The following is a 26,791-nucleotide window of genomic DNA, read 5'->3' as shown; positions in this document are numbered from 1 at the left end:
TTTGGAGAGGATTAGGCCAAAAACACTTGAATTATTAAGAAATTCAATGTAGATGGCTCAGGACAGGAGTAGAGTAACAATGCATAAACACTATTAAGCTTTTACAAAGAGGGAGGCTTCTATTTATAGGAAAAGTGAGCCTCTAACCAAGCAAATTGATTCTAGAATTTTTCAGCTCAGTTTGGTCAATTTTTGACCATTTTTGGGTCAGTTCAGCTTACTTTGTGGATCTAGTTTTGAAATAGGAGAGAGGATAGATAAAATATCTCATTTTATTGATTAAAAATTGGGGGTAATGATGAGAAAAAAGGCGCCTACTTCATGAGGGGAGATCTCCACTCTGAGGTGTCAAAATTCAGTTTTTTAATTGTTTTCTTTGGTCCTTAGTTCACTCTTCATCTTATGTGAGTATTTACTCATTTTTTGGGGGGGAGGGGGGGTTTCTTTTATTATTCAATTTATCTCCTCCCTACATTTGGATTAATTTTATTGCTCCATAAGAACCTTAATCCAAAATTTTTAGAAAATCTGGACTCTTAGGCTATGGTCTTTTGTGCACATTATAATTTATTTCTAATGCACCTTAGGAATTTCTTTTTGAACTTCTGTTTCGGGGGAATTTATTTTAATAAGAAGGGATATTTTTTCATCCCAAGATATCTAAAAATTGAATTATCTCTCTCTAGAATATTTTCTCTCTCTAAGCCAAAAGAGGTAGAAACAAGATCTTTTATTATTCTAAAAAGGGGATTGATTACAGGGGAAGAAACTGGACATCTTGAGGGACTGGGGAGGAATCTTACAGGTGGCACACCCCCCCAACTAAGGGTGACCTCAGCCTTGCCCTCACTGAGGGTGACAGTCGCACACCCCCCACCCCCCCCAAGGGGGCGACCGTCGCTCTTAGTTGGTGTTAGGTGTCCCACCCCCCACTAAGGGCGACTATTGCCCTTAGTTGGTAGGACGACCTTAGCCTTGTCCTCTCACTAAGGGCGACGATCGCCCTTATTGAGGGTGAGGGGTGGCACACCCCCCACTAGGGGTGACCGTCGCCCTTAGTTGGTGTTGGGTGTCCCAACACCCACTAAGGGTGACCATCACCCTTAGTTGGTGCTAGGTGTCCCACCCCCATTAAGGGCAACTGTCGCCCTTAGTGGGTGCACTACAAGGAGCCCTCCCCCCCCTAAAACCTGAACACGTCTCCCCCCCCACAAACACGTATGTCCCCCCCCTAAGTGTGAACATCTCTCCAAATACCAAACTCTCCACTCCCCCCTAAAATGTGGACGCATCTCCCCTCCCCCCCCCCTTAAATACAAATGCCTAGTGCTTTGTCTCTCCCTCCTCAAACATTCCTCTCCCCCCCCCTACCTCAACTAAAACAACATCCCCTCCCTCCCTCTCTCCCCTTGTCTCAGAGACTCTCTTCCTCTCTTCACAGATCTCCCTCCCTCTCTCTTAGAGACTCTCTCCCTCTATCCCATGGATCTCCCCCCCCTTCTCTCTCTCTCTCTCTCTCTCTCTCTCTCTCTCTCTCTCTCTCTCTCTCTCTCTCACTGACCAATCCTTCATTCACTCTCTTTCTCTCTTTATCTTTTTTTCCTCTCTCTCTCTCTCTCTCTCTCTCTCTATTCCTTTTCCTCTCCTCTTCATTCTCCTTTCTTCGTTGTTTCTTCCATCTCCTCTCTACTTCTTCAAAACCCTTTTTTTTAAGATTTATCTTTTTCTCTCTATTTATATCTATCCCTCTATTTATATCTCCTCTATTTATATTTATTGCATTTTTGCTCTATTTTTATCTTTCGCTCTATTTATATCACCTCTTCTCTTTCTTATATCTTTTAGGATTCTTTTTGCCTTGTTCAATCTCCTTCCAAGTGATTATATTCAGCAATCTATTTCTTCTCTCTCGTGCTACTTGCTCGTCCTCTTTTTTACATGGCGTCTCCTCAATTCCAAAGAGAAACACAAGTGTCCTTGATGTTCAACGGTACCAAGGCAGCTATAGGGATCGTTTTGCATGTAGACCCCACTGTGGATACTGTCTGTCCATGGAATTGGTTTGCCGCTTGGTCATGTTGGCATGTCGATAGTAGAAGGTGTTGAAGTGGGAGAAGTACCTCTTCCTTTTCCCCTCAAAGATGGTGATATCTACAAGTTAAATCAGACCAAAGGATACATCATTGCGTGGCCAGCTAGAGATTACGTAAGTGTTATTTTATCTCTCTCCACCTTTCCAATTATGCTCTTTTTTAGTGATTTTTTAAATAAAGAAATCTATCTTGTATATATCAATGTGTTTAGATTGTTGCAAGCACATCAAAGGAAACCCTAGATCTAAAGTGTGCAAAATGCGTAAAGAGCACACCTGCTAGACAAGCTAGCCAAGAAGTGACAAGTACGAAGAAGCGAAAAAAAGTGCAAGAGGAAGATGATGATGATTGGACTCCTCCTCGAAGGAATCCAAGTTAAGTTGCTAAGTCTTTAAAGAAAGGTACTTCTTCAAAATCCATTAAAGAAACTAAGGAAGTAGGAGAGGTGGATGAGGGAATTGAAAAATAAGGCAAGAATGAAGAGGGTTTCATGGTGACTCGTGCAACTCACTTGCGATTAGAACTCCTACAAGATAGTCTTAACAGAGTGAAGGTAATTGTTATCCATTTTTTATCAAATCTTACATAAGGTATTTTTTTGGATTACTAAGCATAACGGGTGTGTGTGTACATTGTAGGTGGTGAAATCCACTCCACCTGTTCCCCTGTGTAGACTTGTGTCTAACCCCTCTATATGAAGAGTGTAGTTTAGGTACAAGAAGCTGGCAAGGGAATTCTCTGCGAATGGCTGTTACCGATAGATGCAGGTTCATTTTCTCTATCTCCTCATCCCATAATCTTGTTAGAGAAGTGACTCAAGATGATGTCATTGCATGGGATGACATCTGGCAATTGAAAAACAAGGAGTTTGAGAATATGATTAAAGGTATGGAGTGGGAATTCATGAGCAACAAGATGTTGTGTGTGTGGGATAGCAATCATCAAGTTGTGGCATGGATGGAGGAGATTAATAAATGTGAGTCTACTTAAATTACATACTTTTTGAATGTGGTCTTTTGTTTCATAAAATAGTTTTGGGACATCAGATTCGCACTACCTAACTGTAGCATTCAAGAATGTCGTATAAAGACATCCTTGTGTTAACGCTACCCTTATTGAACTCAATGAGGATAGCGAGGGGGAGGTTCTCATAGTGATAGCTTGCTTAAACATGTAAGATAATATATGTCTTAAGTTTCTTGATATTTTGATGGGCTGAAGGATTCACAAATTCATAAAAGTAAGTAATAATTACTTTCCCTATCTTCTTGATATATACAAAGCACTCTATTTTGTTTGAATAACAATTTCAATGGCAACATAACAAATGCAAGTTTATTCAGGGATTGGATTTAAAGAGAAGTCATATGGCATGAGATTGGAGCACAAGGTGTAGCCGTCCTTGTAAAAATATCAGAAAACTATAAGGTAATTTTTCCGGATACATTCCTGGAGGACCTAGCCGATCTTAAGAGACTATATTTTGGGAAGCTGTTCAAGGAAATAGTGTGATCCCTAAAGAAATAAGATGTGGTAGCTTTAAACCCTACTGTCATCATCTCAAGGCCACCAAGCGTGCTGTGTTCAGGTGGGTAACATTCTACAAATTGTACTTACTACTTAGCTGTACTCTTATATTAGTAAACTGAACGGAAATAAATAACTTTTTATTACAAAAAATCATCTCATACTCTTGTGCAGATACATACCCTCATCTCACTACTACCTTCATGCGCATAGTTAGACAAAACCATACACAACCTTTCTCGCATGATTATACCATTGATCCTTACAACATGATGCACTCTGGTAGATGCCCAGATGGGATAGCATAGCAAGGTATGGAGTTAACATTTTAGTGCCCTAAAATAAGAGCATTACATCTATTGGTGGAATTAAGAGAGATGTTTTCTTTGCAGCTGGATCTCAGCATGGATATGACTTTTGGGATACCCTGTTGAAGCGTCATGTAAAGCAAGGGTAAGTGATAGTAGAGCTTTATACTGGGATGTGGATATTGTACTGCTATGGTAACATAAAAATTAGGCATGAACATTGTTTCTATTGATCCTGAAGAGGATGTAGTGGAGGATGTCTTGATGAAGATTTCATTGTAGTGCAGTAAACATATTTATTTGTAAATATTCCAGTGCTAGGTTTAGCAATTGTTTATGATTGTGTCATGATCTTATTTTTCATATTAAAAAAGAGAGAAAGAGAGAGAAAGCAACGCATATTGAGGTTTTGCAATAAGACATCATTCCCCTATGCAATGATGTTTATGTACAACATGTCATATAAACCAATAAAGAATCAACATTTTTTGTATTGTGTGAATGAATAAGGTAGTGAAGCATTTGTAGACTCTAGGATCTATACACAAAACATGAGTTAAGTATGATGTGTTGAGAAATGAGATGAAAATATAGAGAGAGTGAGCAAACTAAAGGAGAGAGAGAGAGAGAGAGAGAGAGAGAGAGAGAGAGAGAGAGAGAGAGAGAGAGAGAGGGGGAGGGAGGAAAGAGATAGTGAGCAAAGAAAAGGACATAAAGAGTGTGTGAGAGAGAGAGAGAGGATAGAGAGAGTGAGTAAAGAGAAGGATAGAGAGGGTGAAAAGGAGAGAGAGAGAGAGAGAGAGAGAGAGAGAGGGAGAGGATAGAGACAAAGAGTAAAGACCGAACTGTACATTGGATCATATACATGTGCAGCCATTATTGTCCATCCTTACACATGCCTCACGTGATCAAAACAAACCCAAGTGCTCCTCAAAACATTGTCTCCTGTTTGGCGCATAAGTTTCATGAGATCCAAACCCGATGCAAGCCCTGTGGTGGTTGACATTTTAAACACGTAACATCGCTCTGATTCCTCTAAAGTTTGCCCAGGAAAACGACTACCACGGAAGAACTCAAAAGCACATTGTCTCTTCAATTCTAGGATACTTGACTCTACTCCTTGCATTGAACCATTGATCCTAGAAGTACGTACCATCCTCTTGAATCTATAAGAGAATTGAACAGCTTAACAAACTATGTAAACTTAAGTTCACAATAATCACCAAACAATTAAAATAAATATACAATTAACATTACTTTTGACATTGAATTAGGGGATACATAAGTTCCAATAATAGTGACAACTCCATGATGCTTATATTTGATTCATTCTTTGTATGCTTCCTGACAACTACATCCAACTCCAGGAAACTCCAGGATGTGATGAGTTATTTTCCTCAACATTTATAATTGTGGGTTTTTTATGCCAACTAATGGTAATGTTATCACCAACATTTATAACTATGGGTTTTTTATGCCAGCTAACGACGGTAATGTTATCACCAAAAAAGTTTGGTTTTGGTGTGCCACTCATCACTGCTTTCCCCACCAATCTGCTAGTGCTGGGACAGACTTGGAGCTTTTGATGTTCTGGCCTTCTCCACCCATTAACTTTGTTATTGTAGGTCCTCCTCCAACCACATTCCATAACCAAAAGATTAACTTGACAATTCATATTCCAAATGCAAGCTATTCTTTTTGAAAACCAAGAAAGTAATACTTACCCCTACAAGATGTTTTCTCCAATGGGGATATCTAGTATGCCACCAACTAAGCCAACAATCCATGGCTGGTAAGTTCGCATCAGTGAATTTACCGTTCATCCACCACTATCTAATGTGTCTTTATTTTAAAGTGTCTTTTCTTCACTCAATGCACAACAACACCACTGACGACATAGTCGCTTGTGTTCTTCCTGAAAATTCCTAACTACATATTGTACTATATGGATCTTCAAGCTTTTCTCCCAAAAAAATACACGAACGCTCACGACATTCCAATATATTCTCTAGTCCATTATTATAGACTTTCCTAACTGCCTTCCAGTTGGCTCCAGCCTCCTCACCACCATGAAGCCAAAAAAATCTGGTTTGGAAAACCCTTTTTGGACCACCACATTGTTAATCGTTTCCTAGAAAAGCACTTGTGCCACTGTGTCTTCCTCTTTCATTTCGCAAGTTGAAATTGTCATGAGCTCTTGTAGGCTATATGCCATCATAAAACACTTGGAAAACTACTGAAAACAAGATTAAATTTATTAAGAACTTTTAAAGACCAAACTATACCTTGGATCCTATACATGTGCAGCCATTATTGTCCATCCTTACACATGCCTCACGTGATCAAAACAAACCCAAGACCTCCTCAAATCACCATCTCTTGTTTGGTGCATAAGGTTCATGAGATCCAAACCCGATGCAGGTCCTCTGTGGTGGTTGACATTTTAAACACATAACACCGCTCTGATTCCTCTAAAGTTTGCCTAGGAAAATGACTACCATGGAAGAACTAAAAAGCACATTATCTCTTCAATTCTAGGATACTTGACTCTACTCTTTGCATTGAGCCATTGATCTTATAAGCACGTACCATCCTCCTGAACTTAACAAACTATGTAAACTTAAGTTCACAATAATCACCAAACAATTAAAATCAATATGAAATTAACATTTTCTTTGACATTGAATTAGGGGATGCATGTGTTCCAATAATAGTGACAACTCCATGATGCTTATACTTTATTCATTCTTTGTATGCCTCCTGACAACTACATCCAATACGAGTTCTTTGGTGATATCCGTTTGTATCTTCCTTGGACCACTTGTAGCCACCTCTGAAAAAACTGCCTCTTGCACAAGTTCTCTTACCTTTTGCAATGCTTACCGTAATGTGCCCCTTTGCAGGTCATGCAAATATTCCCCTTGATGTATCATCAATCTCGCCATATGTGGGTTAATATGCATACAATAGTACACCGTAGCACCACACATTCTTCTACAGGTTTGTTCTTGCAATAGAAATAAGCTAGTGATCCATATCCATCCGTGTTAAGCCCTGCGAGGGAAGTTTTTGTGTAAACCTAGATAAATAAGCTTATTAATAAACGTTTACTAAAATTGAGCCAAGATAATAGCTTACCAATCCATGAATTTGTATTTGGTGTGTTGTTCATAGTTCTGCTTCCACACAAGGCATAAGTGCACTCAAATAAGCCTCCACAGGAACTCTTTCCTACAACTCTAGGAAACTTCACGTGACTCTTGAGGTCTAACCCAATAATGGCCATCATGTGCTTGCTCCATTCCTTGCATTGGAGAGGATGAAGGATCATGTACATTCTGCAGCTCAAAAGCCACATTGCCATTATAGATTTGAGGAATCTCTTCTACTTTCTCAATATATGTGCTTGCTAATAACATTCTATGAAGAACAACAGCATGAGATTTCTTAGACAATAAGTATTTGACCACACTAATCTGAAGTGGTGTACTTGTGGAAAAATCTTCTATTGTAAGACCAATAATGACTTCTTTTGGGGTTCTTGTTGTAGTGTTGCTTGACTCTCCTTTTATTGGAACAACAAGGTATTATGTTGTATAAATCTTTATCAAAGATATAACATTGTTCCACTCCAGCGGGTCTAGTCGACTGGATATATATAAGATGATCTACACCATCATCTTGTGGTTTAATTGCAAAAACTTTCAATCCAGAATGAGGACATAATATTGCATCAAAATCATCAGCTTTAGTAATATAAAAATTACCATGTACAGTTCTAACAATAGGATCACTCTCCAAACCTCCTACAAAAAAGTAAAAAGAAGTGTTCTCCACGGCAAGAAAAGCTCTTAGAAAACTAGCTCACAAACACACAACAAACTAATGCGAACGAATTCATAATCTAAACACTAATTCTATACATATCAGAAAAAAAAATTAAAATTCATTTTAAAAAAGTAATCATTCTTTAATCATTATAAATAGTGTCATTAATATTCTGACAAACATACAAACATTCTTTAATCCCATTTATTGATTATTCCATAACTAACTTCCATTTAATGATTATTCCTTTTTATGAGTAACTCCCATTTAATGATTATTACTTTTTATGATTCCATCCATTTTTATTTTAAGTAAAGAGTACATGCCCTTGTATAGTTCTTAAGCCATTGATTTTAACCCGAAGTGACATATCCAACCCCCCAATTATAGTTCATAATTGATCCATTTTAATCCCTTGTATCTTTGTATAGTACTTAATCCATTCATTTTAATCCCAAGTAAAGAGTATAGACCCTTGTATCTTTGTATAGTACTTAATCCATTCATTTTAATCCCAAGTAAAGAGTATAGACCCTTGTGTAGTTTTTAAGTGTCCATTATTACAAGTCTAATTTTCTACATTGCTAAAAGTACTTTTGTACTATTGAATAGAGGTAATTAAATGAAAGAGAAGATAAAGGGAGAGCATGCCAATAACACACCCAATGAAGAGGATGATTTAAAGTGGAATCAAGAGGATGACTTCTCCACCGAGACAAAATGTGTGACCGGGAAGAGGGGGGGTGTGTGTGAACCCCTCACCCTCACTAAGGGAGACCGTTGCCCTTAGTGAGGGCCCTTACTAAGGGTCCTCACTAAGAGAGCAACCATCACCATTAGTAAGGGCCCTTAGTAAGGGTCCTTTTACGACGAGGGCCCTCACTAAAGGCGATAGTCGTCCTTAGTGAGGGTGAGGGGTGACACACCCCCGACTAAGGGTGGCCTTGGCCTTGCCCTCACTGAGGGTGACAGTCACCCTTAGTAAGGGTGAGGGGTGGCACACCCCCCACCCGCCCACCCCCCACTAAAGGCGACCGTCACCCTTAGTTGGTGCTGGGTGTCCCACCCCCCACTAAGGGCGACTATTGCCCTTAGTTGGTAGGACGACCTTAGCCTTGCCCTCACTAAGGGAAACGGTCGCGCTTATTGATGGTGAGGGGTGGTACACCCCCCACACTAATAAGGGGTGACCCATCGCCCTTAGTTGGTGCTAGGTGTCCCACCCCCATTAAGGGCAACCGTCACCCTTAGTGGGGGGCGCACTACAAGGAGCCCTCCCCCCCTAAAACCCGAACACGTCTCTACCCCCTCAAACATGTATGCCCCCCCGCTAAATGCAAATGTCTCTCCAAACACCAAACGCTCCCCTCCCCCCTAAAATGCAGACCCGTCTCCCCTCTCCCCCCCTTAAATACAAATGCGTGGTGCTTTGTCTCTCCCTCCTCCTTAAACGCCAAACATTCCTCTCCCCCCTACCTTAACTAAAACAACATCCCCTCCCTCCCTCCCTCTCCCCTTGTCTCAGAGACTCTCTTCCTCTCTCTCACGGATCTCCCTCCCTCTCTCTCAGAGAATCTCTCCCTCTATCCCATGGATCTCCCCTCCCCCTTCTCTCTCTCTCTCTCTCTCTCTCTCTCTCTCTCTCTCTCTCTCTCTCTCTCTCTCTGTGACCAATCCTTCCTTCACTCTCTTTCTCTCTTTCTCTTTTTTTCCTCCCCCTTCTCTCTCTCTCTCTCTCTCTCTCTCTCTCTCTCTCTCTCTCTCTCTCTGTGACCAATCCTTCCTTCACTCTCTTTCTCTCTTTCTCTTTTTTCCTCTCTCTCTCTCTCTCTCTCTCTCTCTCTCTCTCTCTCTCTCTCTCTCTCTCTCTCTCTCTCTCTCTCTCTATATATATATATATATATATATATATATATATATATATATATTCCTTTTCCTCTCCTCTCCTTTCTCCTTTCTTCATTGTTTCTTCCGTCTCCTCTCTTCTTATTCAAAACCCTATTTTTTTAATTTATCTTTTTCTCTCTATTTATATCTATCCCTCTATTTATATCTCCTCTATTTATATATATATTCCTTTTCCTCTCCTCTCCTTTCTCCTTTCTTCATTGTTTCTTCCGTCTCCTCTCTTCTTATTCAAAACCCTATTTTTTTAATTTATCTTTTTCTCTCTATTTATATCTATCCCTCTATTTTTTTAATTTATCTTTTTCTCTCTATTTATATCTATCCCTCTATTTATATCTCCTCTATTTATATCTATTTCATTTTCGCTCTATTTTTATCTTTTGCTCTATTTATATCACCTCTTCTCTTTTTTTTGTATCTTTTAGGACTCTTTTTGCCTTGTTCAATCTCGTTCCAAGTGATTATATTCGGCAATCTATTTCTTCTCTCTTGTGCTACTTGCTCATCCTCTTTTTTACATGGCGTCTCCTCAATTCCAAAGAGGAACACAAGTGTCCTTGATGTTCAACGGTACAAAGGCAGCTACAGGGATCGTTTTGCATGTAGACCCCAATGTGGATACTGTCCATGGAATTAGTTTGCTGCTTGGTCATTTTGGCATGTCGATAGAAGGTGTTGAAGTGGGAGAAGTACCTCTTCCTTTTCCCCTCGAAGATGGTGATATCGACAAGTTAAATCAAACCAAGGGATACATCATTGTGTGGCCAGTCACCCACAGATTATGTAAGTGTTATTTTATCTCTCTCCACCTTTCTAATTATGCTCTTTTTTAGTGATTTTTTTAAAGAGAAATTTGTCTTGTATATATCGATGTGTTTAGATTGTTGCAAACACATCAAAGGAAACCCCACATCTAAAGTGTGAAAAATGCGTAAAGAGCACACCTGCTAGACAAGCTTGCCAAGAAGTGACAAGTACGAATAAGAGGAAAAAAGTGCAAGAGGAAGATGATGATGATTGGACTCCTCCTCGAAGGAATCCAAGTTAAGTTGCTAAGTCTTTAAAGAAAGGTACTTCTTCAAAATCCATTAAAGAAACTAAGGAAGTAGGAGAGGTGGACGAGGGAATTGAAAAGGAAGGCAAGAATGAAGAGGGTTTCATGGTGACTCATGCAACTCACTTGCGATTAGAACTCCTATAAGACAGTCTTAACAGGTAAGTGATAGTAGAGCTTTATACTAGATGTGGAGATTGTGCTATGGTAACATAAAAATTAGGCATGAACATTGCTTCTATTGATCCCGAAGAGGATGTAGTGGAGGGTGTCTTGATGAAGATTTCATTGTAGTGCAGTAAACATATTTATTTGTGTGAATATTCAAGTGACTGGGTTTAGCAATTGTTTATGATTGTGTCATGATCTTATTTTTCATATTAAAAAAGAGAGAAAGAGAGAGAAAGCAACACATTGGGGTTTTGCAAATAAGACATCATTCCCCTCTGCAACGATGTTTATGTATAACATGTCATACAAACCAATAAAGAATCAACATTTTTTGTATTGTGTGAATGAATAAGGTAGTGAAGAGTTTGTAGACTCTAGGATCTGTATGCAAAACATGAGTTAAGTATGATGTGTTGAGAAATGAGACGAAAATATAGAGAGAGTGAGCAAACAAAAGGAGAGAGAGAGAGAGAGAGAGAGAGAGGGACGGAGGGAGGATAGAGAGAGTGAGAAAAGAAAAGGACAGAAAGAGTGTGTGTGGTGAGAGAGAGAGAGAGAGAGAGAGAGAGAGAGCAAAGAGAAGGGTAGAGAGAGAGATACGGAGAGGATAGAGAGAGTGAGCAAAGAGAAAGATATATATATATATATATATATATATATATATATATATATATATATATATATATATATATATATATAGATATATATATATATATACATAGAGAGAGAGAGAAAGAGAGAGAGAGGATATAGAGAGCGAGAGAGGGAAGGAGAATAAGAGGTAAGAGAAGGATAAAGAGAGTGAGCAAAGAGAAGGATATATATATATATATATATATATATATATATATATATATATATATATATATATATATATATATATATATATAGAGAGAGAGAGAGAGAGAGAGAGGAGGGGAGGATAGAGAGAGCTACCAAAGAGAGTGAAGGATAGAGAGAGTTAGCAAAGAGAAGGAGAGAGAGAGAGAGAGAGAGAGAGAGAGAGAGAGAGAGAGAGTAGTAAAGAGAAGGATAGAGAGAGTGAGAGGGGAGGAGTGAAAGGGAGGGAGGGAGAGGGAGATGAAGGAGAGTGAGAGAAGACAGTGGGAGAAGGAGAGAGAGGGAGGGAGGGTGGGAGAGTGAAAGGGAGGGAGGGAGAGGGAAATGAAGGAGAGAGAGAGAGGGAGAGAGGGGGGAGGATAGAGAGAGTGAGTAAAGAGAAGGATAGAGAGAGTGAGAGGGAGAGAGTGAAAGGGAGGGAGAGAGAGGGAGATGAAGGAGAGTGAGAGAGGGGGAGGGAAGAGGGTGGGAGAAGGAGAGAGAGGGAGGGTGGGAGAGTGAAAGGGAGGGAGAGAGAGGAAGGGATGGTGGTAATAGATAGAGAGGAAAGAAGGAGCAAAGTTGGTGGTGTGGGTTGAGCTGGGCGCGGTGGTGGTGGGTGTGGAGATGGTGGTGGCAATAGTTAGAGAGAGATTGTTCAAGTAGAGAGAAAGGACGACCAATAAATCTCCCTCCACCAAGCACCCTTGGCTCGTGCTAGTGAGCCCTTTGAGGATTTTGTGTTGATTCCAAGACCTAATGGTCTCTTGAAGAAATGTATGGAGACGTCTGGCAAACCTGACCAGTGCCGAGTCAGCCACCAGGTGGGGCACTTTACGTCAGATTTCCCTAGGGCTAAGGGTCATAGGAGGCAGAGCAAACACACTCCCCAAGCAACAAAACCTATAACTTCGCCTCAGCTAGCCCTTTGCCAGCAAAGGCGGGTTGTCTCTCATGGTCGCTCTCTAAATGGGAATACTGGGGCACAAGATGAGGCTCTTCGCAAAGACAATGTACACACTGATGATGTATTGGGTCATAGTTGAGTTTGCAGAGTCATCCTCACAAAAGGATGTTGTATCAGTGCAGAATGACTATGTTGAGTCCTCCCTACTTTTGGGATGGACAATAAGTAGGGTATGGATACACAGGACATGTTGCCATCTTATGAGGCCTTACAGGATGTACGATTTAGGTCACGATGTCTCGTAGGGCACCCATGTATTGCACATGTATGCAAAGACTGTGTAGAGTCTAGGACAGAGTGAACATGCTGACATTGGACTCTGCCCCAAGGAGTATCCTCTTCTAAAACATTACAAGAGGTGGGTCCAAACTCCGACCAAGCGTTTGCTTAGGTCCGGATCCAAAACCTTCTCTTTACCATGAGGATTATCTCATGGAATGTGTAGGGTCTAGGGAGGCTTCCCACGCGCAGTAGGAAGCGCCTTGTTAACGATCAACTCCATCCTGCCATTATTGGTGGACCTATGGATGTGTTGCTTTTACAAGAGCACAAAATGGATATATTTCAATGTGGTAAAATTGGTACGATCCTCTCTGGACACACTTTTTGGTCCGATGCACATGGGACCAAAGATGAGGTATGCATTTCAGTGTCAACATCACTTTTTCCTCATGTTATTAGCCATGGTGTTATCATACCTCTGCTAGGGTACAATGGACTATGCACCTAATGTATGGGGAGAGAGGGTGGCCGTATAGGGCACCATCACAAATCTTCTACCTCTGGCTAATCATTGGATTGTTGGAGGAGACTTCAATATGGTTGAGTAGCCATTGGAAAAAAAAGGGTGGCTATGAGGGTAGAACACACCCCTTGGAGAGAGACTCCTGCTTAGTTGTCTTGTGCATCAAGGAACTTGAGAGCCAGAAGGGTGCACCACGTGCTTGCATCCTAGACTCTCTCTATCAGGATGTAAAGACCTCCCAAGAGGTCAGAGAGATTTGGAGGCTTTGTGATCATCCTAACCCACGGGAGAGGCTTGTTTTGATCCTGCAGAGGACTAGCCAGCATTATCACTCTCTTGCTTTGACCAAGAAAGAAGAGGTTGTAGACAAGGAGCGAGCTATCAGACGTAGGTTGACTGCGCTTCAGAGGACACATGAGGAGCATCCTACATCCTTTTGGGTCCCAGACCTTTTTTCCATTGTTAAGGTGGGTTACAAGTGGCCAGGCAGGCTAAGTTTGCATTTCATGCTAATCAAGCATTTTGGTCATAGATGGGTGGCAGATGCAACAAATTGTTTTTCTCAGCACATGGACCTATGCACAATAGGGACAATTTGAGATGCTTGCAAGATTCTCAAGGAGAATTTCATATCGATCCAAATAAGGTGAAGAGTATTGCCTCAGATTTTTATCAGACCTTGCTCTCTATAGAGGCCCACTCTTTGGACAGAGATGCTACAGAACAACTAGTTTGGGAGAGCATGCCAGGGCTTATTACAGATGATATGTGTGTCTTTTTGGATGCCCCCTTTTCGAAGGATGAGCTGAGACATGCTTTGCATGCCCTCTCAAAAAGGCAAATGCCCATGGGATGATGGCCTCTCTCCTTCCTTCTTCTCGCGGTTTTGGGATAATATTGGTGATGATGTTACTATTGCTTCCTCTTTTATCACGAAGGGTCTTATCCACCTTGTCCCGAAAGGTGGGGATAAGACCAATATTAGAGAGTGGAGGCCCATTACTTTGCTTGGTTCTGCTTACAAAATTTTAGCAAAGGCAGCTAGCATGAGGCTTCAGCCTCTTCTTTAGAGAGTTATTCATGATACATAGAATGGTTTCCTCCAAGGAAGGAGCATCTTTGATAACATCTTTTCGTTTTGGGAAGCTGTGGAGTGGGCTAAATCCACCCAACAACCCCTCGCCATTCTTTTGCTAGACTTTGAAAAAGCTTATGAGTGACAGAGTGGATCGGGACTTTCTTGGAAGGCACTATGGCATGGATGGGTTTCTTTGATGAGAGGATCAGATCGGTCTCATGTATGTATAAGGAGGCCCACTGTAAAGTTTTAGCCTATGGGGGGCGTGGTGAGCGCTTTAGATCTCTCACTTTTCGTGAGGTAGGGATGCCCCTTAGCTCCACTACTCTACCTTTTAGTAGTGGAGGCTATGACCACATTTCTAGAGCTACCCAGGGGTCTTGGGCCTCGGGGTTTACCTGGATTGAGAGAGGATGCACTACCAGATATCTTGGCCGTCAGGTTGGCATTGAAATCTCACTTGCACAACAGTTCGCTCCCTATGCTTATGAGCATTAAAAGCAAACTTTAGCATTGGAGTGCAGGAAGATCCAGAGCCTTGGTAGCTAACCAATTACTGCTACTGCTTAGTTTATCATGTTGTGTAGAGTGTTTCATAAGGGATGCATTGGTCAACTTCATCGACTTATTTGGAACTTAATTTGGCTCAGGATTAGATGAAACTATACACACTAGGGCAAGAGTGGCTTGGGATACCATTATTATGCCTAAGCAAGAGAGAAGATTGAACATCATTGACTTGAAGGTGCAGTGTAAGGCTCTACTTTACAAGCTAGTAGTCAAAGGATTTCTTCCCGGCACACGGAGCCTTGGAAGGACTTTCTTATGCAGGAGATTATGAGGTGCATTTTGACTAGGGGAGGTGATTGGATTTACAGTCCACGTTTTATCTTCTTGGATACAAAGCATCGACCTCCTTCTTCGCCCTTGGTGAGATCTCTTGTGCGAGCTTGGGATTGCATGAGTTTCTTGGTTCATATTCCTCCACGGTCAATTGAGAAGGCTAATAGGCAACCCATGGTGTGGAATGACTTGATCTTGAATGAATTTGGTAGACCTCTTGGAGGAGCCACGCATATCCAATGGGCTACCTGGGTGATTCTTCACCCCTTAGGTGTTGGATTGGAAAAGACTCATGAGTGTCAATGAGGATGAAAGAATGCTTCACACCAAACACACGAGGCATTAGTCAAAGAATTATGCAGGTAAATGCAGCCATACCTAACCATTAGATCACAGGAACTTCGTGGAAGGATCTCATCACTTATGGTTTGGGGTATTCTCAGGAACAGGGGTACCTATTCAGGTCATGTGCCTCCCCACTTTGGGTGAGAATGATGTACCGGGCTTCTGCTCCGTTTAGGATAGATGGCTCTTGGAGAGGTGTGGAGAAAGATATCATTGAGGCTACGGTGGTCCATTCGGTGAGGGGTGGGCAGGGCAAGGAAGCACATTTATATTGATCCATGTCAAGGGATGATTACAGACTCTTGGAGCCTCTAGTTGTATGATGAGTGTCCTATCAGATACTTGCAGTGGACCCTAATGAGTGGGAGTGGAGGGATTCTTTTAATCCCATGAAAAGCTTGCCCTTCTTCAATTAGAATGTGTAGAATACCAGACACTTTGTTTTTGGACAAATCCATAGAGTCCCTACTTCGAGACCACATTGGAAGGCTTATGGGATCACCCTTGACATTTAGGGAGATTTTTGGTAGAGGTTGTGGCACTCGTACAAGGAAACGAAGATTTCCTCTTTTATGTGGCTTTCTCTACATGGTGGACTTGCCACCAACCAATGGAGATCGGTCATTAGCGCTAGCCCAGCCTGTCCCAGATGTGCAGGAGCTTTAGAGACAATTTACCATCGCTTATGGGAGTGCAAGGAAGCACAAAGAATCTGGATTGCAATAGTATACCTTTTTGGAAGGATGAGAAGAGACGCTTGCATTTTTTTGGGTGCTATTATTTGGTTGACACAATCAGGCTTGCAAGTTAGGTTTGAAGTGAACGAAAGAGATGATCGTGTAGCATAGGGGGTCAACGGTGTCTTCTTCAAGGCATGCCAAAGTCAAGCTATGTAGCTCTAGCACAGAGGTCAAACACTGCATGGGAGATTATTGCTAGCATTACAACATAGCACATTTGGAAGGCTAGGCCATGGAGGGCACGTTGGTTTATGATACCCAGTGCATTTGCAAGATTTGGTGTGATATTACCTACACTTGGGCCAAGATTCAAGGATCTTGGAGGGCCGCAGAGAGAAACGTGGCCAATTTATGAGAATGGAATCATGGCATTTTTTTCACTCGATCTCATATGGGGCTTTGCTGGCAACACAAGGCACCCAATTAGTTGAGATTACCCCCTTCCTTGGTTTGAAATCTCCCTTTTATATGAATATTTTTTATACTTGATAGAACTTTCTTTTCCCAAAAAAAAAAAAACTTGAAGTTGGAGGGCACGAGAAAGACTTTTATCAGTGCTAGAGGACTCTAATATATTGCGCCCAAACTTCTTGCTCCATTAAAGCTCACATAGGAAGTGATTATGTTTATTTAATTTCTTGGAGGAATTTAAAAGTAGACAAATGAGTCTTCAAACCCCTAACCCTACCCATCAAAGAGAAACTACCCTACTAGCTTCCATACTTCATGACATTAAGTAAACCTCTTTCCAATCATCCTCCCCATCAACAAAAACAACCTCACCACTCCAAGTTACTTTCCTCAAAAAGCTTCATGGTATAGGTTTAGTTTACATAAGGTACTTCTAATGGGGTGTTTCACAATGCATTTAGCAAGGTAAAAGAAACAATTAGGACTTTGAGACAAATGTTTACAAACTCTATATTCACCTTGGATAATGCATTATAAATTCAAGCATTGAATAGGTTACTTTGTAGGACCATTCAAGAAGCAACATTTCATTGTAGAGAAGTGCCAAGAAGTTCTCCAACAATAATGATTAACCAGTGCCACTCATCCACTTTAAATGAAATGTGCACCATGATGCTTGTTGAACGTGGCTGTTTCGAAGTACATAGTCTCCCACATTGGGTTAGATCGTAGAATTTGTGGAGAAGAAGCGAGGGCTGCCCACATTGATTGGAGAGCCCTTTCTGAAGGCATTTGAAGATAATTGAAAAAAGTTCAAAACATTTGGAGACTCCAAGGATTTTGTGTAGAGGATCAAGCTTCCTCGGCGAAGTCTAAGTTGCCCAAGGCGTGGTGAACAATTCTCCTTTGGTAATCAAACACTAAAGAGAAAGAGAAGGGGGAGGGGAGCATGATGATTTGATGTATTGTATAGTTTATCAAGTAAATGTAAATGATTAAGTGCTGAGTGATAACACGCTGCCCGTTACATGAGTGGACGTGGGTTCATTGCAATCCTTGATGGCTTTCTGCTAAACCCACCATACATGGAAGCAAGGATCCGGTTGTGTGAAGTTCGGGCATGGAGGTTTATATAAGCACACTCATATTTCAAATCTACAGACGCCTAGAACTGGCTTGCAAATTTACCTTCCTCTGATCATTGCATATTTGCACCTTTTGAGCTTAAAGCGTTCATATATGGAGGCTTTGTTAGATGTTAAAATGTGTGTACTTAACATACGGAAGGAGATTGAGCTCCATGCAGAGCAAGAAACTTCCAACATTTCAATTCAAGGACATGGATTTATCTTTGCAAATAGCACCTTGATTTTGCTGTTTTGTTGAGGAGCGTAGTAAGCATGGACAGGCAGTCTTGCCTGTCCTGACAGATGAGAAGTTAAAAAGTGTTTCAAAGATGAAATTGATGGTTGAATTAAAAAGGACCTATTAATGTAACCCAAACAACTCCCCCCCCCCCCTTCCCCCCCCCCCCCCCCCTTCCCCCCCTCCCCCCCCCCTCCTCCCCTCCCAAAAAAAACGGTAAAAAGTCAGTAAGAATTTTCCATTCCTTGGCTTTTGCATAGATAACTATAACTAGAACTCAGAAAAGTCAAAGAGAGATTAACCTTTGACAAACTCACAATGCAAACTCTCTTCCAAGGTGCAGTGGTGTGTAGAGTTGAAGCCTTCAGTAGTGCACCATGGTAAGCTGCCTACAAGCCATAGGAGCCAGGCTCTTTGGACAACATCAGCATGCCATTTTCCTTCCTATAAATTGGCATAAATGTTGGACAGCAGCCAACAATATGCTCGTTCAAAATACATTTGATGGACAATGAAAGGTCAAAAAAACAAACAAAGGACATGATGGAAGCTGCTGAATAGAAAGGTTCATTTCTTTCCATTCTGAGGTTCTGCACCCCTGAATTGCCTTCTTATTTGCATGCACGCATATGGAGAGGATGGCTATAGAGCGCGATGGCTATCGAAGAGAAGATTGGGAAGGAAGCTTAAAATGCAATGCTAAAGGTAATTGCCTGGGCACTTCTGCCTGTGTCTATAATACGCTGATGTCTTTTTTGTGTAAAGACGGCCGCAGCCTGCTGGACAAGCTATCTTCCCCTCATCATCAATGATTTGATTGCTTCCCTCTTTTGCTTCCTCTTCAACATCACAAGCTTCAGGATAGGAATCACTGCCACGAGGCATTTCAGCCAAACAAGGACCTACAAACAATAAAAACAAGTTGCTTGAGCAAAAACGACAATTTGTCTTCTATCCCATTTTGACAACCATGACTGCCTAAGCAACAATTTGCAAAATTTTCTTGACCTCACACTAGTGGAGAAAAAGCTACACCAGATATGCAGGTCAAACTATGCATGTAAAGACTAAACAGAGCTCCACAACTCTTGAATCTTGCCATGTCTTTTGAACTTCCCCCAACAATAGTTCTACAAACTCTTGGCTTGCCCTACAAGTCTGAATTTGGGGGAGTGGATTCCACAAAAGTGGCATTGCATATAACCCGTTAGAAAAGCCGTGCTGTCCTTAATTTACATATCAATACAAGGGTTATATTATTATTTTTCGAAACCTTGCCATGAAGCATGCATGGCACATTTGACATATCCATGCCTGTTCAGATGCTCACATTTGATATATCCATGCCTGTTCAGATGCTCCTGCATGTCTCCATGCCCACCCATGCATGCTGGTATTCCACACCCATACCATTCAGGATATAAATAGAGGGAAAAAAAACGCCCAATATTGATGAGTGCATGCACTTAAAAAGCAGATTGGTATGAGGTGTGCCTCAAAGGTCAACACTAAGTGGCTGTTCAAGCCAAACCACCATTGATCTAGCGAACTTGGTCTAATGGCTCCACAACAGCACCTTAACCAGTCCATGGATTTCAGATCCCAAACCAGTGCAAAATGGTGCTGAAAGAACACTTCCACAGAGCTTGACTCAGGACTGCCATAAAAGCATTGATGTACCTCTCAAGTGTTTTAACACCAACTCACTACATTGAATTATCAGAAGTTGCTTCAAGAGACAGTCTGCATCCATTTTGCTGAAACACTCACTCCTCATTTCTAACAGAAGCTGCAGGTATCTACTGTCTAAAACCTCTTCTGACTCTCTGAATTAAAAGATGTCAAGTTTTGATATTCAGCCACTCATCAATAACATCGACTTATCTTCTTGCTTTGACATCTTCTTCGACCTGCTACCTTGCAGCATAGATAAAAATGGACCAGAATTTACTTGAGATGTCTAAGAGCAAACTTGACAGGAAACAAGATACATGAAGAGAGGAATACAAAGAAATCGGCCTAAAAAGAAGACCAAAAAAAAGAGATCAGGAAGCTATGTGATGCTGATGTTACTTTGCTTGGCCAGATCAGAGATTTTGCAGAGTGGTATACCATCTAATGGGGGCTGATGCTCCTCTCATGTTTCATGTTCCTGGTATTCCATGATGAGATTTCCATGGACAGTTTTGTATCACTCCAGTGAAAGAGTTTTGTTCTATTTGTATTTTATTTCCCGTTCCATGATGAGATTATGCCCATTGGGACTTTAGTAGACGTTAAATATATCTTTCTTTCATTCTTTCTCTCTCATATGATGGAGCCGGGTCTATGAGACCACAGATGTGCTTCACATGGCCACATGGAACTGTAATGGGACCTTATGGTTTGACTTAGGTGGCTCTGCTGAGACCTACATTGGGAGAGACATCGTCTTCTACACGGAGACACGGAGACTCATCAGAGCCTCGAGAGGGGACTACCTGAGGAATCAAGGTATAGGAACTAGACTCGTACCTCTAGGGAGGTACATGGCTCAGCACGACTGGCATGCTTGTTTAGGCCAAACTTACACAGTACTCAGTAATTGGGCGGGATGAAGAGGCCCATTTTATGTGGATGCGCCACGCTTTCAGATATTACACGTTGCAGTATGTTATTTCTCAACAAAGATGTATGCCTTTGCACAAGATTTGTTGCAGGATGGAGAATCGCCATATGCCCCAACATTTGCAGATATCATGGAAGGGGAAACTCGGGCGAGCATATTTGACTTCATGGAAGGGTTGTTGCCCTAGTGAAGACATGGACATGTGAAGCATGTTAGGATTGGGCATGCGCATGGATCATAGGAGTGGTGCTCTTATGCAATCCAATGGCATGGCAAGATATTTTGTGGCCATGTATTTTGCTTATTTTCTTTTGCAGGTACCCAAAGCTACGTATGGATTTATGGATATTTGGGACATAGTTGGCTCTTGTGCCTGTGTCTGGTTATTACCACAGTTGTTGACTCGAGATACAACGAAAGTTTGTTTCTTGCTACAGTCGGCTCTTGTGCCTGTATCTGATTTTGGATCGTGGATCTGGACTTATGGCTTTAATGCCCGGATTATGAAATACTACAGATTGGCATAGTATCTACTATAATTGAAGAGTATTCCAATAGTATCAGGTTTATATAGTTGCGGGGACAACTGTCTTATAAGACAGAGGGGATGTCACCATTTGGTCCCTTCACCAGTCTTGATGAGTGTTTTGGGGCAAGCCCACACACAGAACAGAACCAAGGTGAGAACAAGGATTTTCCACAGAAGAAAGCTGAAGCATTCACTGACAAAGATTGGCCTAAAAGATGGCTACATAGCATGAGCAACATGGGAATTTAATCATTAAAGCGACTTATAAGGTTTACAAGTCAGTGTGTTCACACATTATAAAAGCTGACTGGACATATTATTTTTATTGGGCATGTACAAGTGGACAGAAGGAGGAGCCTAGCTCCAGCTTGGGAAGCAAGCTTGAGAAAAGCACGAAAACTTATATTTTGGCAGCCAAGCCACTTATGGCAAAAAGTGAAAAGCACACGTAAAGATAGAGCTGGTCAACTCTATTAATAAGCAAGAAGAGCTTTTCTTGAAGGGGGCGCATGAGAGCACAGGTGGATAGTAGTGTTGAAAACTCTCATCTGGCTGCCGCCTTTGAGCAGGTTGACATTAGCATTTCACATGCTTTTGCTGGTCGCCTATTGTAGCTAGCCGACCTCGTGGTTGTCTCATGAGAGTCACATCAAAAGCTTCGACATGCGGAAGATAAAAAGGAAAAGCACGAGGCGGTAGAGGAATGTGTGTCTTTGCCTGTATGAGGTGAAGAGAAAAAGCTAAAGATGAAGCTTAGGAGAAAAGACACCAAGCACAAGAAGTAATTGGTCAAGAACAAGTAGCAGTTGAAGTGTTATGGTGCAAAACATGGGTTGAAGGCTATGGCTTTCGACACTTTGTCACCGGTGGTATCTTCATGAAGGCTTCATGGGTTCGGAAGACAGTTTCTTTTATGTTTAGCAGTGGTGATCTACTATGCTTCATCGGGGACTTGTGCTTACCACTTGGGTGGAGTGTAAGCAGGTTTTGGGTGCCTGAGCATGTATCAGATGAGGCTCAACCGGAAGCGGAGGTACTTCATGAGGTTCTTATTCCCGAGCAGATACTAGTACACAAGGAAAGAAAGGTATGAGGTAAAGTTTCCCGTCGCTATCTTGTGAAGTTCAAGAACTATTCACCGATGGATGCGGACTGGATGGAGGAGGGTGACTTAGCAGATTTCACCTCAGGTATTGCAGCTTTATCTTGATGCCTTCGAGTTAGAGCCGACTCTTGCTATGGCTCATTCAAGTTCAGCAGAGCTGGGGTCTGGAGCATTGCTTGATGCTCAAGAGGGGGATAGCACCTCCGCTCCCTTGTTACAGACAGGCTCAGTTGTCATCTAGGAGTCGCTTGGTGACATCTTTGTATTCACCCGAAGGTACTGATAGCTGACAGTACATCTACTTATGGGACTTCCATGATATTGTGTACTAGTCACATGAGATGGTAAAGTTGGGTATGGTTCACAGTCGGCCACAGCATGAACTGTAACTACAACTAAGGATACCTCCGTCTACATCAAAGGTTAACAGAGATAGTTTTTGCCTTTGGAACTAAGGTATGATTGAGGAAGATTGGACATTGATCTTTGTCATATGGTTCTGGCTGTTTTTGACCACAGGATTGGTCAATTTGATATTGAAATGATGCTATTTGTGGAGCTTGTCTCCTTTGGAATGGAATGGTTTGGTTGAGCTCAAAGTCTGCGACAACCTGAGCTAACCCTTCGAGACTCTATGGACGGCATAAGTCTTGCAAGCAGTCCTAGAGTTGGTTTGGTTCATGGATATATGGATCGAACTCTATTTGTGCATGTATGCATACACTTTCTGAGTTATTATTGTATTATGGTGCCATTGGATCCTAGTACCCTTGAGAATACATTGGGAATACTCCGGATTGTGTCATGTGAGGCATGTATGTTGGTATGATACATCAAGTACTTTACTATGTTCATGGTGTACCACTAGTTGTGGGGCTTGCGGGATAGTGCACCACTAGAGTGGGTAAAGCATCAGGAGGGACATATGTGGAAAGTACATAGTGGATGTATTGTTTGGATGCATTGAGTGCTTTCATATGCTCATGATGTATCACCAGTCGTGGGTCCTGCAGGATGTCCATGGGTGTAAGGCTTGCGAGCAGCCCTTAGACTGTTACTTTAGAGTAGGTAGTGCATCTTGAGGAGCATATTGTTTGCGAATGCATATATGTGTCATGCATATGTGTGTCATATGTAGAATGATGCATGGTTTTGTTTTTGGCTAACACAGGTTACGTGTTTCCACTTGGTTTTAGACTTTTGCTGCAAGTTTTGAAGGAACAAGCAAGGGTTGTTTGTCACTTTGATGCGTGGCAAACCCATTTTGAAAACCCTCCCCCCCCCCCCCCCCCCCCCCCCCCCGCGCGATCGCCAAAAAGCACACACACACACACACACACGTGTGTAGATGCAACCCACTCCAAAAAGGGCATAGGCCCTAAAATATAGATTATGGGCCACAATTTCTTTCAAAAAGGGGAGTTCTTTAATTTTTAAAGGTTTTAAACCTTTGTCCCCTTCAAACCCGTTGTCCCCATGGGTTATGAGAAAGGACTTTAATCGCTTGGCCCCAAAGTGGTGCCATTCACACTGTCCACAATGTCCCCGTGCACACCTGCATACTGTCAAGAGAAAAACACAGGGTCGTGACATACCCCCCTCTTGAAAAATGGCAAGCATCCTCGATTGCACTCAATGGCACAGTAAGGCATCCTATGAGGAAAGGCACCCCATATGACAAAAGTAATGGCCCTCCAGTGCATGTGTGATGAAACAAAGGTGGGGGACTGCTCTCTCTTTCCCACGCGTGGAAGGCAGCACAGTGTTGGACTTGGGTGCTTTCTCTTTGACGGCTGGTCACCAAGGAGCATAGGCGGGCAGACCGCAGGACAACGCACAGCTCAGCAGGCTCACCCACTCTCTCTCTCTTGCTTGGCACATGGAGGGCTAGACTGCAAGTGCACATTCCTGCACACGTTTCTCCCTCCTCTCTTGGCTATTGGCGAGCTGCAGACGGTTGTAGGAGGGGAGGCGCAGGACTGCACCTTCTCTCTCTTGTGGAAGGCTGCGCAGGACTGCAGGTCTCTCTCTCTATCCCTCTTGGCGGGCAGCTGCAGCCAAGAACAGGCATTTTTCTCTCTTTTTGAGGACTGTCAAGGCTGAACTGTGTTTTCTCTGTCTTTTGGAAGGGGGGTGGCCAGACTACAGGCAGTGCACAGAAATGAACATGATTTTCTCTCTCTCTTGTTTGGAAGAGGGGCAGGCAGAACTACAGGAGCACCAGAGGACTGTTTTGAGACAGTTTATGGGCTGTTTTTGGTTGGCTGCAAATTCAGCTATGTGCTTGGGTTTCCGTTGCAAGTACAGGGTCATTTGGATGTGTTTCTTGGCATGGAAGTGATGCAAGCTCACATGGATGCATGTTCATGGAGCATATTGTTTTCTTCCTGCTTGAAAGGAACAGAGGGACTTGTAGCTGTGGGCATATCTATGTTTCTAGATGTTTCATGAGGAAACAGGTCACTGGATGGATGTATGCCGTTGTTGGCACTGTCTTTGAATGGTGTTGCATATGGTTCTGTGTGGAAACATGACAAATGTTTCAAGGGGAAACAGGCCTAAGGGTTTCATGCGGAAACAGGTCGTAGGTTTCTCGAGGAAACATGTGTTTATGGTTTCTCCATGAGATAGGTCACATGCAGGCAGTGGATACAGGAATGGACACATGTTTGGTACAGCCTTGCTGCTGATTGGATAGGGGTTCGGAAATCCATGACTGAGATGGATAGTACCCTTGGAAGGCAAAGAGGGTTGGTACAAGTGTGTTGACTGTATAGTATGATGTGCTATGATGCGAGTTCTCTTTTGGGAAACAATTTGGAGTCTTTGTTGTGATGCAGGAGCACTTGATGTGTCAGGGTGTGATGCTGTTCATAGAGTGAGAGGCTATGGATGGTTGTGACAGCCCTGATCATGGGAGAAAGCTTTTGTATGCAGGACTCAATGTGTGGGAGTCTTTTGATGTGAACAATAGTTGGATTTGTTTGTGGATGCTGAGTAGACAAGAAGCCATGATGCAAGGTCTTTGCAGGTCCCCCTGTTTGTTTTCTTTTTCTTGGTCCTTAAAGGTGTTGAAGTGTTGTGTGCAAGTTTGTTTTTGCACCGCCCTTTTGTTTTGTCCGAAGACCAAGGCCGGTTTACAATCTCCGCCATATTGAGCAATCGGGCAGTCCGATAGAGCCTTGCCAAATCGACATTGAGAAGATGAAAGATGTCCCAAAGATTCCTCGGGAGGGGCGCAACATATATGCCATGTATGAGGAGTTGATGGCACCTGCTCATGCCACACGAGCATCAACACTAGCATTATCATGATGTGCTAGTACCAGTGCAACAATTGAGACGAATGCGGCAACTGAGGAAGCATCGTCCTCTTCTGAGAGACGCCGAGTCTACCTAGGAGGCTACTGATGAGGACATCGAGGATGTTGAGGATTGAGTGCCCAGACTCCAGATTGAGGACTCTAGTCTTTGGGGCTATCAAGCTCCTCTAGTTTGTCATGCATGATTACATCTATCAACATGCTTTACTTTGTGTATTTTAGACTTCAGTTTTCTTTTTTTGTATCAACTCAGGATTCATACTTTTTGTGATCACTTTGAGTGCTCAGTGGATTATGTCACTCTTGCCTGCAGCCTGCTAATATATTATTTCTTGAGTTTTGAGTAGTTTCCATTATTGATGATGGAATCCGGATCTTGATTCTTGATGTTGCCAGTTTATTTATGCCAATTGGTTGGTTGGGTGCCCACTGTAACTGGGTCACCCAGATTCTTTAGTTTTAACTTGTAAACATGTTTTAATGGGTAAACGATGCATTTTTAATATTGTTTTGCAGGGAAGGCAACATATTTTTTTAACCTATTATAAACTTATATATAAATTTTGGGGCCTATACCCCCCCCCCTTCCTTTCCCCTTTGTATGAAACGTTTCGGATTTGATAGAAACGTTTATGAAACGTGTTTCATGAAACGCCTGGCAACTATGGGCACCTGTAAGAGCTGACGGCCTGTACCCTGATGTACCCTACAGCCATACCTGTACCTGCTGCACTGAACCCGGCTGTACCTGCTGTACCTACTGTAACTGGCCGTACCCACTGAACCCATACCTGTTGTACCCAGCCAGTAGCGTCCGGTTGTACTTGCTGCCAGAATCTGTAACTGACGTACAGCTCTCTTGCCGACAGTGTACCTGCAGCCGCCTGTGTACTTGCAGCCATACACATATGTACTTGCTGAACTTGCTGCATACATGTTGTACCGGCTGAGCTTTCTGTATCCACTATGATAGCTGCTCCTACCTGCAGCACCTGATACCTACTTGAGTACATGTTCTTCTACA

General features: G+C 42.2%; 1 protein-coding gene across 3 annotated transcripts in view; it reads right to left on the bottom strand.

Annotated features, from left to right (window-relative positions):
• Nucleotides 1-18,426: 18,426 nt before the first annotated feature.
• Nucleotides 18,427-26,791, bottom strand: part of LOC147620629 (uncharacterized) — a 74,621-nt gene continuing 66,256 nt past the window's right edge. For 2 of the 3 annotated variants that reach the window (XM_086824881.1, XM_086824882.1), the window contains one exon: nucleotides 18,427-19,104. In XM_086824881.1, coding sequence (XP_086681007.1) covers nucleotides 18,902-19,104 — 203 coding nt within the window. In that variant the 3' untranslated portion in view covers nucleotides 18,427-18,901. Of the gene's footprint in view, nucleotides 19,105-19,276; nucleotides 20,120-26,791 lie in introns of those variants that run through there. The other variant, XM_086824883.1, reaches the window with a different exon arrangement.

This window comes from Cibotium barometz, chromosome 31, assembly GCF_041138505.1.
Source record: "Cibotium barometz isolate CiBa-2024 chromosome 31, ASM4113850v1, whole genome shotgun sequence".
In the NCBI taxonomy this organism is placed as follows: domain Eukaryota; kingdom Viridiplantae; phylum Streptophyta; class Polypodiopsida; order Cyatheales; family Cibotiaceae; genus Cibotium; species Cibotium barometz.
This window is presented reverse-complemented; position numbering and strand designations above follow the sequence as displayed.